Source organism: Rissa tridactyla, chromosome 2 (assembly GCF_028500815.1).
Source record: "Rissa tridactyla isolate bRisTri1 chromosome 2, bRisTri1.patW.cur.20221130, whole genome shotgun sequence".
NCBI classification, from domain to species: Eukaryota; Metazoa; Chordata; class Aves; order Charadriiformes; family Laridae; genus Rissa; species Rissa tridactyla.
The window spans coordinates 15492537-15510639 of NC_071467.1; the positions used below are offsets into that span (position 1 = coordinate 15492537).

Here is an 18103-nt window from a genome sequence, read left to right on the forward strand (position 1 = left end):
CCAGAGGCCCAGGAGCCTCCAAACAGTGGAGAAGAAATTTGTTATAACTGGGAGGAATACAGAGACATGGTCCAAGCTTGCAGGGAAGGTGTTAGGAAAGCCAAACCCCACCTGGAGATGTGTCTGGTGGAGGACATGAAGGGCAACAAGAAGAGCTTCTACAGTTACATCAGCAGCAATAGGAAGACTAGGGAAAATGCTGCCCCACTGGAGAATTGGATGGGGGCCCTAGTGACAAAGGAAATGGAAAAACCCATCACTTCCTCTATAGAGGTAAGATCAGCCTTGAGGAATCCCAGGCCCCTGAGAACAGTGGGAAAGTCTGGGTCAGGGAAGACGTACCCTTGATGGATGCGGATCAGGTTAGGGAACATCTAAACAAACTGGACATATATAAACCTACAGGAACTGATCGGATGCACCCAGCAAGTGATGAGGGAGCTGGCTGACACCATTGCAAGGTGACTCTCAACAACTACCTTTGAAAGGTCATGGTAATCTTGGAAGATTCCTGATGACTGGAACAGAGCAAATGTCACTTCAAGAAGTGCAAGGAGGACCTGGAGAACTACAGGCCAATCAGCCTTGCCTTGATCTCTGTGAAGGTGATGGAGCAACTAATCCTGGAAACCATTTTCCATATTTAGCATGGGAATGCCATTGGGATGGAATCCATAGTCAAAATGGATTTACACAAGGGAAACCATGCCTGTCTAACCTGAGAGCCTTCTACAATGAAATTACTAGCTTGATGGACAAGCAAGGCTTTCAACACTGTGTCCCATAACACTTTCTTAGAAAAACTGATGAAATACAGACTCAGTAAGTGGTTGGTGAGGGGGACTGAAAACTGGTTGATACGCTGGGCTCAAAGGGTTGCGATCAGCAGCACAAAGTCCATTTGGAAGTCAGTGGTCTACCCCAGGGGTTGATACTGAGTTCGATACTGTTCTGTCATCTTCATTAATTACCTACTGGGATGACGGGACAGTGTGCACCCTCAGCAAGACTGTTGATAACACAAAACTGGGAGGAGTGGATGATATACTGGATGGTTGTACTGCTATTCAGAGGAAACTAGACAAACTGGAGAACATGGACATACTGGAGTGTGTCCATTGAAGGGCCACGAAGATGATTAAGGGATCAGAGTATCTTTCATACAAGGAAAGGAAAGAAGTTGTTTGAGGAAAAGGAGGCTGAGGGGAGACCTCATCGCTCTCTACAACTACTTGAAAGGACATTGTAGAGAGGTTGGTGCTGGTCCCTTCTCACAGGTAATTAGCGATAGAACAAGAGGGAATGGCTTCAAGCTGCAGCAGGGTAGGTTTAGGCTGGACATTAGGAAAAAATTCTTCACAGAAAGAGTGGTTAGACACTGGAATAGGCTGCCCAGGGAGGTGGTGGAGTCACCATCCCTGGATGTGTTTAAGACTCGTTTAGATGTGGTGTTAAGGGATATGGTGTAAAGGAGAACTTTGTAGAGTGGAGATGATGGTTGGACTTGATGATCCCAAGGGTCTTTTCCAACCTAAATGATTCTATGATTCTATGAGAGTCAGAGAGAGCTGGGCCTGTTCAGCTTACAGAAGAAAAGGCTCGGGGGATCTCATCAATGTGTATAAATACCCAATGCAGGGGAGTAAAGAAGATGGAGCCAGACTCTTCTCAGCAGTGCCCAGTGAAAAGAAACAAGGCAATGGCCACAAACTGAAATAACAGGAAATTCCATTTAGATGGAAAAAGAAACTATGAGAAGTCACCAATCACTGGAGCAGGTTGCCCAGAGAGATTGTGAAGTCTCCACCCTTTGTATTCAAACATGACTGAACACGACGCCGAGCAACTTGCTCTCATTGCCCCTGCTCTGAGCAGGGGGTTGGACTAGATGATCCCTAGGGCTGCCTTCCAGCCCCAATGACTCTGTGATTCCAGGATTGCGGGTTACTGAGAGCATTAAATTGTTCCAGCCCACAGCAAGTTGCAGTTCAGTAAATAATAGCAGAAGTCAGGATTGTTTAAACAAGTTACCCAACTGTTTGCCAACTGGTCACATGGACCTACTATGGTAGACTGTTTCTCCAGGTCTGTTTACATATACATCCTCTATTAGGTATGGTTCTTTCATTTCCTATGAGGAATGCTTATGCCGTAAGGCTCAGTGATTCACTCCCTCCAATCAAGAGTAAGGCGGGCACTCAATGTTTTACTTTTCTCTGAAGAAAAGGGACCCAACCATTTTTCAGGAAACCCTAAATCTTATTCACTGCTCTCAGATCTCCATTAAAAACTCATCTGAGGCTATCACTGAAACAGCCAAGTTCTGCACCAGTGACACTACCCTCACTTGCTTATTCCCACCTCATACTGCCCAGTTCCTTGTGCTACCCCTTGTGTTTGGGCAGTCACCGGTGAATGAGAGCAGGTAACTGATGGGGGTAACACTCAACAGGCTTTGTGCCAGATTTTTTTTTTAAGTAAAAAGGAAGGCTGCTTGAGGCTAATGATAGCAGTAAAGAGCAGGAAGGTAAACCACTGCTTTAGATAGCAGTGCTAGCCCAGGGTAGCTGGTATTTAAAAAGACGTGTAGATGTGGTGCTTAGGGACATGGTTTAGTGGTGGACTTGGCAGTGCTAGGCTGATGGTTGAACTCCATGATATTAAAGGTCCCTTCCAACCTAAACGATCCTATGATTCTATGATTATGGATTATCATGCAAGATATTTTTGACAACAAGGGAATATAGGTGTGTTAGATAAACAATACTCAAAGTATACTTCAGCAATAGTATAGACAAGGAAAATTAATTACACAATTACACTACTACACTATTAAAACCTGCTTTTCAGTGCCTTAATGGCATACTGTCGAAATCATATTACATATATTCTAAATACATTTATAATATTTTGGGGCAGACTACAGCCTCCCTGACTAATAGCTCTTCTGAAGTCATTCTCAGCCCCCAAAAAACTGCTTCTGAATATTAGTATTTACTTTTCAACACATAGCGTACCTTGTTTCATTTTGTGATGGTAGGATTGGATCCACACAAGCATAAGAATCTGTTTCAATGGATCAGAGCATGGGACTTAAACTCGGTTTCTCCCCTTTTTTCAGTATATGCTTAGTTGAATTACAGAGCACCTTTTCCTTTTAAAATCAGACCCCTGCAGAACATTAATAACATACGTTTGGATATTGGAAAAAATTCCCAATGCATTTCTCCCCACACCTTTCAGGTATTTGCGTGAGACTCAGTAGGTCTTCTTCTCAGGAAATGCCACTTTCTACAGCAAAAACGAGAATGCATAGAAACTCCCCACCCTCCTCCTCTTACTCCAGATCTAGCACCCAGTATCCCTGAGGCTGTTTTTCCAGTCATGTGGCTGCCTCTGACTAAGGGAGGGGAATCGGACAGGAATTCTCTACTTACAGCTTTCACACCTGAACTTCCAGCTACCTCCTACGCTGTAGTGTCCATAAAATTTCTGCTGAAACTTCCTTGTTTTTCATTACAGTGCACCTCATGGCCTTGGGCGTGTGCTGAAAGTGTTCCTGAACCACCGTACAACCCTTCTTTCTTCCTCCTCCAGATCTCAGTAATGGCAGAGGTACCGAAGTGGAAAACCCCACTTCTTCTTCCCCATCAATATCAAGTCTGTATAGTCCTATGCACACTCCTCCCACACCTTCCCCCAATCTAAATGCACAAATCATCAGTTACCTTTGAAAAATACACTCATTTCAACGTACTGATTCCCAGCAATACACAAGGGAATGTAAAAGTCTGGATACCGAGTTGTTAGGCAGGTGGGATGGTCCTGTGATAGGGCTATTTGTGTCACACTTGCATTTGCTGACAAACTTTGAATGGTTTTCATTTCACCATCACAGCAGAGGCCCATTCAGCTAAGCGAATCACAGCCAAAAACGTGCAGTCGTGGCTGTGATGCTGCTCGCCACTGGAGACACTTGGTGCCTGACTTGAGGTCAATTATTCTAAGATGTTTCTTCCACTGTCCCGGAAAGATGGCTCCATGTATGTGTTTGGGCACCCAAAATAATTAACCATGTTTGAAAATCCTGGGTCACAAGAATACGGTAGAAGTACCTTGGTAACAATGTCATCAGGTGAAGATGAGTGAGAATTTCACTGTTTTATAGAAAGACTTAAGAGCACAAAGGGCTGCATAGAGCTTAATGACTGTTGAATTTCTCTAAGGTAAAAAGGAGAATAAAAAGGGGAAAATGATGATGGATGATAGTGAAGTATACAAGCACAACATCTTGTTTAGACTTCAGAACTCTTCTAGTAGAGCTACGCTGTAGAAGGATGTACTTTCATCTAACGTTAGCTGGCAGAAGTCCTACCTAGAAATAATTCGAATGGCTAAGGAGCTTCTGGTCAGTATTGCCTATTTCATCTGCTGACCTAGGGCAAAGCACACAGCAAATTGACTTTGGCTGTGACAAACCCAGTCTGTTTAAAGGGAGTTTGCTACACTTTTAAGAGCAAGTTTAGAAGAAACCTATCTGGAGAGAGACAAGGTAAAAAGAGAAGCAAGAAGGCAAGGAAGCGTGACGAGATAGCTCTTTCTGAGCAGAGGAAGATGGTCTTTTTCTACTCTATAATTTAGCAGGGTGTTTTTAGAAAGTTAGCTCGCTCTCACTGATGTTTTTGAAAGCTCTGCTCAAAACAGATTGTACTTTACCATAGATTAATTGAATCAATTTACAACCTCTTTTCTCTAATGAGTGACATACATTACATTCCAATTTGCCTAGTCTTGACCAGAATTTGAGAAGTTTCTGATGTTTTCAGATACTGTTAAATACTAGGTTTCACTACCTATCATGTAACATTAGGTATCAAACACTACACCTTTTTAACATCTGTCATGGCCTATTTGCTATCTAGTCACAGCCATAATTTTGCTGTTCTTCAGCAGGCACAAAGTCGTAATTAAAAACTACAGGGCTGTTCAAAGGGCTTTGTAAAATTGTACTCACTGGGGATGTCCTCAGGGCCCACAGCTGGAATATAGTTACCAGTCAGAAATTCAGCATACTAATGGGGATAGGACTCCAGCTCTCCACATCCATGCCACTTGAACTCTGAGTTTGATTTCTTCTCTCTGTGGCTTCTAAATCATTCTAACTGAGAAAGCACTGCTTCACAAATGTGTTCGCCAGGTAATTACTCTAACATACCTCCAAATATTGTCATGACCAAATAAATGATTAATGATTAATTGAACACATCAGCTTAATCAAAATGTCATCAAAATCACAAAAGTTTATGTAGTGATGTTGAGAACACACTGCTGAAGGTTGTATGTGTGTATTACATATATTTGAAATCTGTGAAATCTAGGAACACCCTATTTTCATGACAGAAAGTATGTGAGGATCAGCCCATTTCACCCAGCGTATGGAATCAGCTGTGTGATTGCATTGTGCTTGGGAATACCAGCATACCCTCTCAATCGTTATAATAGACTGTGAGTTTGCCTACCACTTTGTAAACATGTGAAAGACAAGGCTGCTGCTCCAGGGAGCTTGTATCTTGACTCATATGCAACACAAAGGCTAATAGTTCAAATGCATATGAGAGCAAAGAACAAGTGAGGTCTTCAGGGCAAAGTCGGTAATAGAAGGCTTCAGGAAAGAGTTGGGCTTTAAGGCCGTTCTGTACAGGGTCTGGTTTTCCTTCATGAAATAAATAATGAAGACCCCAATTTATTTTAATTCCTTCAGATATGTCAAAATTCCTGGGGTTTATGAAGACCTTATTCATTTGCTTATTGTATGTGCTTGCACTCTAATTTGAACTCATGGAGATTTGTTTTGCAAAAATAACCTGTCATGAATAACACTTCTTAGCCGCAATAACCACCGCTGACAAACAAAAAGAACATGTGAAAATGTTTTCATGCCCTATCTGTATTTCTATACCCGGTTCCTCTGCTGTTCCTCTCAATTTTAGTAATGATATAACTGTGGTGAGTGAAGGAACTCATGGACTCTTTCTGAGTAGGTTAATATTGGTTGATGCATGTAAAACGTGTTATGATAGGACAAGGGGTAACGGCCTCAAAATGAAAGAGGGTAGATTTAGATTGGATATCAGGAAGAAATTCTTTACTCTGAGGGTGGTGAGACACTGGAACAGGTTGCCCAGGGAAGTTGTGGATGCCCCATCCCTGGAGGTGTTCAAGGCCAGGCTGGATGGGGCTTTGAGCAGCCTGGTCTAGTGGGAGGTGTCCCTGCCCATGGCAGGGCGGTTGGAACTAGGTGATCTTTAAGGTCCCTTCTAACCCGAACCATTCTGTGATTTTGTGATTCTGTATAAAACAAAAAAAAATCAGTATTTTTTACAGAGAAAAATCTTCAAAATCTTTTTTGATATCTCATAATGAAACTGAAAAGGATACAAACATGTAACTGTTTTTTGAACATCAATCATTTTAGGACAGATCTTGAGGGTGCCAGGTTGTTTGGTGTAAGATTTGCGAGGACTTAAAGTAAAGGCTCCGTCACTGTGTCCCTACTTGCCTCCATTTTCGGGATTTTTTGGACAATCTGTCAGATTGGACAGGACAAAGATAAAGAACAGAGAAAGGCATTGGGCCGCACTCCGGGGTGAGGCGCTGACGGGGTTCCTGATGCTCCTTGTGCGTCTTCCTCCTTCCCTGCGGAAAACCTCCGGCCGCCCTGGGGAGAGCGGCGGGACAGGCTGACACCCGAGTCCCCTGGAGCCATCAGGCTGGTAGTCGCAGGGACTGAGCAACACCCTGTGCACCTGAGAAACGGCGTTTTCTGTGGGCAGGGTACCCGCTCAGCCCCGTCCCTCCCACACCTTGAGGTGGTTACCATCCCTCCAGCCTCCCACAGCCCAGCCCACGCCGCCTGCCCCGCAGCTAAACGCGAAGCCTTCCGACGCCGCCAAGTCCCCGCAGTGTCCCGCCGGGCCTCTCCGGCGGTGGGGGCGGCCGGTGCCCCTGCGGGCGCCGCGCTTCCCCCGCTGAGAGCGGGCCGGAGCCTGGCCGGCGGCGCCGGGCCGGGACTACATTTCCCAGGGTGCGGTGGGGCGGGCGCGCGGCCCCGCCCGTCTGTCAGCGGCCGCGCGGCAGGTTGATCGCGGCGGCTGCAGATGAGCCCAGCCCGCGCGCGCGGGCGGGGGGGGGGCGGCCGGGGCAGCGCCGGCGGCGGGGCCGGGGCCGGGTCGGCGGCCGGCGCACTATGCGAGGCCGGGAGGATGGCGGTGGAAGGTAAGGGCTCCGCGTCCCCTGCCCGCCGCCCCCGCCGTCCTTGTCTCCTCCCCCCCGGGCACTCACCTGCGCCGCGGCGGGGCCGGCCCGGCTTGGCCCCGGGGCGGGGAGGGGGGGGAGCTGTGCCCGCCGGTGAGGCGGAGCGGGGCCGCTCTGCCGCCCGCCGCGCCGGCCTCGCCAGCGGAGCGCCCGGCCGCCCCCCTCGGCCCGGCCGCCCCCGGGCCAGGTGGTGCGGGGCCGGGGCCGCTCGCCCGTGGGGGGCTGCGGGGGCTCTGCCCGAGCCGCTTGCGGCAGCCGGAGGCTTCAGTCCGGCAACTTCCCGGCGGGCCCGGAGGTGCCGCCTCTCCCGGCCGGGGCGGCCGGACCTGCGCCGCCTCCCGCCGAAGTGTCCCCGGCGGTCCCGCTCAGCCGGCCGGGCGCCATCTCCGCCCCGCCGCCGCTGGAGCTGGGGCGCCGCCATCGCTCGGTGCCGCCCCGATCCCCGAAGCGCCCCGAGGCCGCGATACCCACGAAGCTCAAACAGCTGCCGGGGTGTCCTCGGCCCCTCCGCCCCGTAGGAGATGCAGAAGCCCAAGCGCCGAGGTGCCCCGGAGCTACGAGGTGTTCGTGAGGTGCCCACCGAGAACCTCTGAGAGGTTCGCCAGGTGCCCGCTCCTGGGGAAGCGCCTGGTGACTCAGGTGGTGCCTACCAAGAACTGGAAAGGTGGATGTTTTGCTGAGGTCTTCCAATAGATGCTGGGCTCCTGCGGCAGTGTGGCACTGGCTGTGTGTTCCCTTTCCGTGGGGCTTTCAGGAAGTTGGAGGAGAGATGTGAGTAGGTGTATAGGAAATGGCAAATCCCTTTTCTTGCTGTCGGCTTCCAAAATTCATTCTGTTTTCACAGAATCATAGAATGGTTTAGGTTGGAAGGGACCTTAAAGATCATCTAGTTCTGCCTCCCTGCCATGGACAGGAACACCTCCCACTAGACCAGGTTTTCTATCACTGTAGAGCAAGGCACTGGGAATCCTGGTGTTTGGGTCCCATCTTGCTTTCTTCTGTGCCCTTGGGAAAATTTCAGAAGTCCGTGGTGTGAAAATTAGCCATCTGACCCCTGACCTGTGCTTAATGTGGGGTATGTTGGGGTTTTTTGGGGGTGCTCGTCTTGAGACAGCCTTGAGCTTTGTTTCTCAGGTATGCTGAGATCTACAGTTCCATCAAAGACCACTTACTTTATTGCTGAAAATCATGCTGAAGCTGTCTTTTGCTGAGTACCCAAGTGAGCGGCGCAAGCAATAGTCCAGCAAAACCTTGGGCTTACTGAAGGCAGTGGGCAGCTTAACATCCTTGAAAAACCGCTTCCTAAGCAAACTCAATTTAAGGTAAACAAACCCACTATGTCTCAAAAGGTGTTTGTGTGTGTCCAAAGCTGTCCATCCTAAGCCGTAAGCCTCACGATGAGTCAAACAGATTTCTTATGCATAGGCTGCTTTACTGAATGGCAGTTTTGAAAACTATTGATGTAAAGAAGGAAGGTAGTGGTTGTTAATAAAAGCATTGCTTCTTTGGTGGTGAAAACTGAACAACGTGAAGCGGGCATGCATGCCCAGTAGTGGGTAAGTAAGTAAATGAAATGGACTGCCATGCACCAGATGGTTCATATGCCAGCAGCAACCCCTATTTCAGTGTGCTCTCTCATGTCATCCTCCTTTATTCACGTGAAGTCCTTCTCAGTCTGTTTGCTAGATCTTTTCAGGTCTGTAATAATATCTGTCATATCTGCAGTGCCTTCCATCTGAGAATCTCTAAAAGCTTTGTAAATATTAATGAAGGAAAGCTCTGCTAAAGCTTTGGGAAGCAGTGCCTTTCCCTTCTCCTGAGAAGGGATTTTTTTTCTTTAACTCCTTCTTCCCACTTCCTTCCCCCAGGTTGCATCCCTGCTGCGGTCTCTCAGAACAGGCATTCTTGTCTGTATGTTCTGCTTTCCTCCCATTTTGGGTTTTTCTCCCTCAACTTCCTTGCCTTTGCATAATTCTGTCACCCTCACACTAGCACAGCAAGATGACTACTTACATCTTCAGTGCGAGTAGCCATGTGGCTGTGACTGCTTTGTATGAGTGTAGTGCATGCACATTTAAGGCCTTTTCTTATCCATCATTTTCTGTTGGAACTATGTTTCTTTGTGTGACTGTGCTTAAAAGCATGCTTTTATCTTAATGCATCTTCTGCCGTATTCGAGGCCTGGGCGTGAGTCGTCTTCTTTTCGTGAACTGTGACTTTTGGCAGGTAACGTGTGGCATTACAGCTTCTGTTTGGGAAGCTGAGAGGTTACATGTCCCTCATGGCTTTGATCCCCATGGTGTGCAGATTATACTCTAGTCAAAAGTAAAGTTGCTGTGGAACCTTCTAAATTGATAGTTTTGTAGAAAAATACCAATTTGCTGAACTCAAAATGTCTTGGACTCAGGAAACACAGACTGTTTTGATTTTTTTTTTTCCTAGTTGTTTGATTTTTTTTGTTGTTGTTGTTTTCATTGGAAAAAAAACACTTTCCTGGTTTGCTGCTTGGGATCTTGAGAGCATAATCTACTGTACATCATCACTGGAAGCTAGGAAATAAGGAAAGCCCTGAAAACCAGGTTTAAGCTGAGGTTGTCTGGCCTTCTAGTCTCTGTGGTGGTGGCTGGGACCTTGGCTAGGATGGTCTTCCTGGGTCTTCGGATCTTTTTATAGAGTGTAGCAATGCTCGTGGATGGCTGGGACAACTGGCTTCTTTTGTGAACTCTCAAGTGGCTGGCTCTGGGATGCAACTGGCAGGGAGTGGAGAGGTCCCTGGGGCACAAGGGAACCACAGATCCTGGAGCATGGAAGTTCCTGGCCAGAGCCAACATCCGGTGCCCCACCAGCTCTGCCACGGCTATTGTTCTGTGGAAGCTATCCGTTTGTCAGCCTCGGCCACGAACCCGGGGACTCTTTGTTTCTCTTTTCTGAAATGCTCTGTGTGACCAAAGTGAAAATATTTTGTTAATTCTAGTTTATGGAGAATCTTTGAAAAATTCTGATCTCACTTTATTCCTCAAACTTGATTCTTTTTAATGGTGTTATAGCATGGAGTGCTGGAGTTTAGTTATGGCAACAATTGTCCAGCAGTTTACTTAAGGAAAATATACCAAATTTTTTACTGGGATAGCTGATAGCAATGGATTTGCAAATGCAGAATAGGAATTTGGAGGATACTACAGTTCCTTGCCAGCTATATATAATCAATACCTGAGTGTCCCAAAAGAGATTATGTGGACCTTGGAGGTCCTTTGGGCTGCATAGTACCAGTGCTTCCAGTTGATGAAAGGATTGGTGTGTGTATGGGGAAAATGAGTTTGCACTCCTTAATATGAGCCCATCTAGATGGGAGCACTGCCAAGGTAAGTCTATTTTTAGACCTAACAGTTTTGACAATGTTCCTTTAAGTGTTGTTTTTTTTTTTTCCCTCTAGTAAGAATGAAAGAACTAGGTCAGAGCCAGTAGAAAAAGGCTTTTGATCTCTGCAACAGTGTTGTGAAATTTATTTTTTTTCTTTTTGCTCTTGTGCAGCAGAGGTAAAGGGGAAGAGAAATGATGATTTCTTCCCCCTCAGTGTTTATTGCACAAGAAAGTGAGAGACTGACAGCACCCACCAGATAATGTATGCCTGCGGATAATCCCACACAGTTCTGTCGGATCCCCTGCCGCTTTGACCTGTGGTGTCTTTGAGATTCATGAGCAAAAAAGCGCTAATTATATCATGGAGTTCTTTCATAGTAAGTGTTTAGTGAAGTTTAGTCTAAGGCCTTTCCTTCTGTGTATAGGCTTTGGAAAGTGCATACGTACAGTTGTTGCTAGTCTCTTCCTGAAAGTTAATGTAAAATTCTACTGTCCTGTGGCTCTTCTGTAGGGGGCTCATGCTACTGACGCTCTGGATCTGCCTCCTGAGAATAGTTTTTACTAAGAAGTGGAGTCTTGCTGGCATAAAATGACAATGACTCTGGCTTTACCCCTTGGTAATCCTCAAGGGGACCAGAGACTCAAAGGACATTAGGGCATTCTGGGGTGTGGTGTCAAGGTTAACTGCTGGAAGACTGAAGTTATTTGTAGTGTGTAACCAACTTCTGTCAAAGCGATCTGAATTTCAGCAATGAGATACACCTGGGTGGAAAGCCTTCAGTGCCTAATGAACTCCAGCAGATATTGAATGTGTTTCCTCAAAGACTTGAGATGCGGTGACCTCGTAGAATGTTAAACTGAGTGACGAATGTTAAAGCGAATTCAAGACCATCCGAAGGAGAGCTTTGAAGCAGGTCCAGTGTAGGTACCTATCATGCTGTTCCAGGGTGTGCCCAAAAGTGCAACTCTTTTGACAGATACTCAGTTACTCAACTTTGTCTTATTCCTACACCCACTCCAGGCTCAGACTAGATGTCTCCACATCTACGTTTCCAGGGGATGTGATCTAATAGATGGGTTTTCAGCACACTTAATTGCCTGCGGAGCAAAGAAGTAACAAACTCTGTCATTCAAAACTAGCATGTGCTTCCATCAATGCCCTTGTTTTCTTCAGTAGTTTCCAACCCTTAGCTTGAGGGACTCCGACATGTAGCTAAGAAAAAGATGTCAGTTGTAAGCAGGGCTGAGATACGCATCTACCGCTCTAGTTGAAACTGTCACATTGGGTCATAGCAGAGGAGATGGATAAGACCAGTGGTGGAGGTGCACATAGGATAGAGAGAAGTAAGACCTGAACTCTAGCCTTTGGTCTTGGTACCAGTTCTGTATGTTATTTAGTGACCATTTATTGCAAAAATGCATCAGCAATCATGATTTTCCAGACTGGAATGTAGATCTTCTCCCATCTACATTCATGCGTGAGTCTTCCTGTTGAGCTGTAGCATCTATACCCTTCTTTATTGCTCAGCAACAGCACAACTTCAGAAGATGGGGCTTTCTTGACACACCACCACCACCCTCCACCTCCCTGCTAGTGTGCGTACAGCTTGGTGGCAGCGTGTCCTCCCCTGCTTTGAACCACTACATAGAGCTTTCCTAGCTAGGTTGCTACATCTGAAAAAGTCTGCTCCATCACAGTTTATTGCATCTGTCTTTAACAAGATAGATAGCCAATCATCCCTCTCCCAAGGAATAATGCAGCTATCTAAGGCCAGGAGTCTGTTTTGCACTGCAAGTTCTCATTTTGAACAGCCACACTGTGCTCCTCAGGCATCTTACAGGGAGACTGGGAGCTGAAGTTCAGAAGGTGCATTCCACTGTGGGAACTGGAGACCCCAAAATGAAGCTGTGGCAACAAAGAATGTTTTGTACTGAAGTCTCATTGGGTGTATTTAGACTGAGTGGGGAGTCGATACGCTTGCAGGTTGTATGGTCATTTTCCCCTCCCTGCTTTCAGAAATGAACACATATTAGGCAGGAATCAACATACAGTATAGACTTGGTGTGTCGCTGCGTTTCCCTTGGGTGAAATTTGATTGTAGGATACGAGCGTACCTGGAAACTTAGAAGTGCTTTCAGGTCAGCCAATTTAGATACAATTCCATAAGTATTTGGCCTTACCTTTTAAAATACCTGGAAGACTCAGAAGCTCCAGGAGGATATTGATTAGCACAAATTGGCTGTTTCAATGCAATCAAATCCCATCATAAGGATAAAACTTGTCAGGTGGTGGTGATGCGTGTGCAAGGGTGCTTTGAAAGTTCATGTGCTTTGTCCACGAAGAAGAGAAGGCAAGTGAGCAAATGATGAGAGTTAGACATTAAGTACATTTTCTAACATACTACTGGAAGTTACTGACAACGTCTGTAGTGAAGCAAGATCCCATGTTTACTGCTTAAATGGAAAATATAAAATAGAATTCTTGAGAGTTTTGTTGTTTTTTTTTTTTTTTCTTGAGATGTCCAAGTATGGCAGGTAACATCCAAGGAGGTCATGTAGCTTTGTTCTTCTCATTTACAACTCAGTGTACCAGGCCAAGGCAAGCTGTTTGTAGCCAGTCTTGTGCTTTCCATTCCCAGTATTGGTGTGTCACAAGGGTTATGGCAGGAGAGCAGCAATGAGAAGCTCAGAGTAAGGCAGCGTAGTCAGGTGGTGTCAGAGTTGCAGATTGGTGCAGGTTGTTCAGCTGATAACCACAGAGAGGTTTCTGTCCCAAACATCATCTGTGCTGGCTTGCCAATAAGTCCGGACCTAGGTGTTTGGATAGAATCATAGAATTGTTGAGGTTGGAAGGGACCTTTAAGATCATCGAGTCCAACCTTTAGCCTACCCTGACAAGAGCCACTTCTAAACCATGTCCCTAAGTGCCCCATCTACCCTTTTTTTAAACACCTCCAGGGATGGTGAATCCACCACCTCCCTGGGCAGCCTATTCCAATGTTTAATAACCCTTTCAGTGAAAAAATGTTTCCTAATATCTAATCTAAACCTCCCCTGATGTAACTTGAACCCGTTTCCCCTCGTCCTATTACTTGTCACCAGGGAGAAGAGGTCAGCCCCCATCTCTCTACAACCTCCTTTCAGGTAGTTGTAGAGGGTGATAAGGTCTCCCCTCAGCCTCCTCTTCTCCAGGCTAAACAACCCCAGCTCCCTCAGTCGTTCTTCATAAGGTTTGTCCTCCAGACCCCTCACCAGCTTTGTAGCCCTTCTCGGGACACGCTCCGACACCTCAATGTCCCTCTTGTAGCGAGGGGCCCAAAACTGAACGCAGTACTCGAGGTGGGGCCTCACCAGTGCCGAGTACGGGGGGATGATCACTTCCCTAGTCCGGCTCACCACACTATTCCTGATACAGGCTAGGATGCTCTTGGCCTTCTTGGCCACCTCGGCACACTGCTGGCTCATATTCAGCCGGCTGTCAACCAACACTCCCAAGTCCTTTTCTGTCGGGCTGCTTTCGAGCCACTCTGCCCCAATCCTGTAGCGCTGCATGGGGTTGTTGTGACCCAAGTGCAGGACCCGGCACTTGGCCTTGTTGAACCTCATACCATTGGTCTCAGCCCATCGGTCCAGCCTGTCCAGATCCCTCTGCAGAGCCAACCTACCCTCAAGCAGATCAACACGCCCGCCATCCAATAACTTATGGATAGCACCATAAGTTTTTGTTTTGCCCATTGGACTCTGAAAGTACTACAGCTAATTTACAGAGGTAGTAAAGCTGTTGGGCTACTGCTCAGCACACTCAGTATTGAGTTTCTGGGTTTGCTGGGGATACTCTGTGTGGTTCTGGTGCCAATTTTCTCTGCTGTCCTGGCTGAGACAGCTTTATCCTCTCATGCTCTGTCCCATCTCTCTGGTGTCTTTCTTTTTTGTCCAAACTATATGATTTCTGAGGCAAGGACTCCCCTGTCTGTCCACAGAAGATACTTGGAGGTTGTGACTAAGCAATGCTATTGTGGGTTATTTCTCATGCAAGCTGTTGCCTTTGAATGGATACAGGTATTTACCCTTGCAGATTAACAGTTGAACAACTCAGCCCTCAATTATTTGCTCAAAGCATGCAGAGAATGTTGAGGGAGTAGTTCTGGAAGATGCCAAAGGTGGAGGAAAATGGCCAGAAAATGGAGTAATTTTTGAAGTCTTTTGAAACAGTCTGGTTGGTGGTGGTCAAAAGAGCAAATAGGATTTCAGGAACCATCAGGAAGAGCTCAAAAGAAGGCAAGAAACATCTTTGTTTCTGTATCACTGCATATTGCTCTTGTATTTTAAATGCTCCCTGCGGTTTTGCTCACCATGCCCCAAAAAAGGCACAGGACTGGAAGGAATACAGGAGAGGGCAGTCAGAGATGTGGTATGTTCTGTGAGGGCAGGTTACAAAGATTTGGATTCTTTAGCTTGGAAAAGAGATGACCATGAAGAGAACTCTTTGACATTGAGGAGTGGTTTGGAGAAGGTGAAAAAGGAACTAGTTCACAAGGCAGAACAATGAAGCTGTAGGGTTTTGTGCTTAAAATAAGAAAAACTATTTCCTTTTTTTTAAATAACACACAGTTCCCCACGTGCAGCTTTTAACCTTGGGTCATTCCTGGCCTGCCAAGGGAGGATCAATTCGTGTATGCCCTGCTCTCACACTGTTTCCTTAAGCAGCGGCATAAAGGGCTAGACTTTTAGTCTGATCCAGCCTGATCACTTTTGTAACAAAGTCTAGCCCATCTTGTGTGCATCCAGAACAATTTCACTCACCACAACAGGTTGATTTGCATCAAGTAACTGAGAGGAGAAATTGGCCAGGGCAACCTAGAAACACAGAGAGGAGAGGGAATTGGGCACTGAGCTATAAAAATGTTAACAGACAGGGTCATGATGTACGATAGCAGCTCTCTTTTCCCCAACATATAAGAACTGATACTGTTCTGTAGGAGGAACTGTCTGCTATGTCAGGTCAATGGGACTGGGGGAGAAGAAGGGGCCCAGCATTAGGCTGCAGCTGTAGAAATGCCACTCTAGAAAATGCCAGCTCCCCACAGCAGGTAGGGCTGGAAACTACAGTATTGCCCTGCATAAATGAGGTGAAATGTGGTCTGAGAGAGACCTTCAGGAGAGCCCGAAGCAGATCAGATTTACAGATCTCACCCTTAGTGGCTTCTGCCTCGGCTAGGTTGTATGTTTCCTCACCTTTGCGTAGGGTGGTCTTTCTCTCTGGAGATGTGTCCTGTGGCAGAAGGACTACAAAGAGAATGATGAGGGAGTTGCTGTCATTAGCTGCATGTTCTGTGTGCAGCATGAGCTAAACTTGGCATCAAAGAGCAGGTTCATCACTTGGAACAGCAAGAATTGACCCTAATATGTGCTGCGCCTGGATGAAGCAAGCAGGTGGGCAGGGGGACTGAAGTGAACTCTGCATTCCATTACAGGATCTGATATGCTTGCAGGGAGTATGTGACTGAACAGGAAAAGGGCATTAGGAAGACATTTGGGGTGAATTGTAGCCTGTATTTAGTGCAGTCCTGTTTGTCTCCATATAACATGGAACCTTGCTAGCTCATATTGTTCAGCTGAACATTCAAATCATTACTTCTCTCCATTCCCCCGCTCATTTGCTCTCCTCTGCCCTGTTTTTGTGCTTCCCCCCCACCCTGAGGGGGTTTTAGTTGAGTTGATTTTCTTCGCTGCAAATAACCTAGTAAAAGCAAGAAAGAGACTTTTAATAATGCTGTTTCAGAAACATAAAGAAAGAAGAATTGTAATGTGTGTAAATAGAAGCTTTCTCCTGGATTTTCTTCTAGCAAAATAATTGCATGCTCTCAGCTAATAGTTTGTCGCTACACAAATCAGCTGGGGTACTAGAGTGAGTAGGATACAGTGGTATGAGTAAGCAGTAGGAGGTGAAGAATTTTACTGGGGGAAGGACAGAAGGCATTTCCAGGCTCTTCAGTCAAACGTGCAAGGGAAGGCGTAGCCTTGAACAATGATAAAGCAGGTAGCTTTTAGGCAGTTGAGAGAAAGCCAGGGCTGAAAACAAGTCAGCTGCCAGGTTGCAAACTAGTTATGCTAGTGAGAATGAATAAATGTATTTTCCTTTGCATTTTGATGACTTTGTGCATCATTCATGGGACAAGAAAGAGAGCCTGGATCCACAGCTGAATTGCAGCCATCTCTGTGCCACGTGTTCAGCGGACGCCAGCTTTCATGAGTAGGGCGAAGGCAGAGGTCTGGGACAGTGCACCTTTGATGCCATAGTAAAGAATTAACTTGTGTGTGTCTGAGCCATTCTTTGTATGCTGGGTAGGCTTACTAGTATTTAGAAAAGATTTCTGATGTAATGTTCGTTGATGATAGAATTGAATAGTAGTGCTATTAGGACCTGAAATGAGGCATTCTTCAAGTATAATTTGTGGTGAACCGTGACTAGCTAATCTCCTAAGCAGTGATTGCAAGACAAGTTTCTTCCAGGAATAGTGGAATAATGAAGACTTGTTTCTTACCCTGATGTGTTCTTTATCTTTTCTGTCTACTTCCTCTCCATATTCACTGTGAAATCCTCAGAGGGCAACAGTGGTACCTAGTCTGGAGTTTGCCTAAGTCAGTTGGTGACTGACAATTGCAGTGTATGCTGGATACTTTTCCTTCAGAGAGCGCGTTATTTTAGGTCTCTTCCTCTCTGTCTACTCATTGATTATTTTTTTTTTTTCTTACTTATCTCCTGTAGCACCCTCTTTGGTTGCAAGTCTGTGCATCTCACAAACTTGATTTCATTTTTCAGGAGAAGCTTTGTAGATGCTTGCACAAGCCTTCTTATTAACAGAGGATGAAATTAGTTTGCAAAACAAATGACTATTTTGTACTGTAATCCATTGCTCAAATTATGTTCCTGTATACATATGATGATGTAACTTAACTGACCTTTATTACTTTGTTCACTAAGATCCATTTTGCTCTGAGATAATTGCATAGCTCACTAGTCCCCTTCTTTGCCAGTATTCTCCTCTTCCTTTGTACCTGTGCAGGATTTGTGGTAGACTTGCCTTACTTACTGACTGAATTGGTCCTCTTTTCAATGAGCCTCTCTGTTGCCACTGTGAGTTCAAGAGCTGCTTGTACCAACTGTACATTTATTAAAACAGAATGAGAAAATGCTTCAGAAATAATTTGGCTGTCCAGTCACTGTGCCTGCTTTTTAGCAAGAAATCCTGTTGCTGTAACAAAGGCAGAACCTGCATTGCTGAGGCTCCAAAGTCTATGTAGCATAGTGATAATGTGCATCTGTCTCCTAAAGAGCAGGTGTAACAGAAACTGTCTTTTATGTTTACTGCGTTTGTTAAAGTCTGTGAGATAAGGGATGGCAAGTGGATATTGCCATACATAAACT

The 18103-nt window shown here is 46.0% G+C and overlaps 1 protein-coding gene across 8 annotated transcripts in view; it reads left to right on the forward strand.

The window, feature by feature from the left end:
• Positions 1–7191: 7191 nt before the first annotated feature.
• SAMD12 (sterile alpha motif domain containing 12) overlaps positions 7192–18103 on the forward strand; it is a 190444-nt gene continuing 179532 nt past the window's right edge. For 3 of the 8 annotated variants that reach the window (XR_008464747.1, XR_008464748.1, XM_054190514.1), the window contains exon 1: positions 8093–11051. Coding sequence is in view for 6 of the 8 variants with exons in the window: in XM_054190514.1 (XP_054046489.1) it covers positions 11036–11051 (16 nt within the window). In the remaining 2 variants the exon portion in view is untranslated. The other 5 variants (XM_054190515.1, XM_054190516.1, XM_054190517.1 and 2 more) reach the window with 5 other exon arrangements.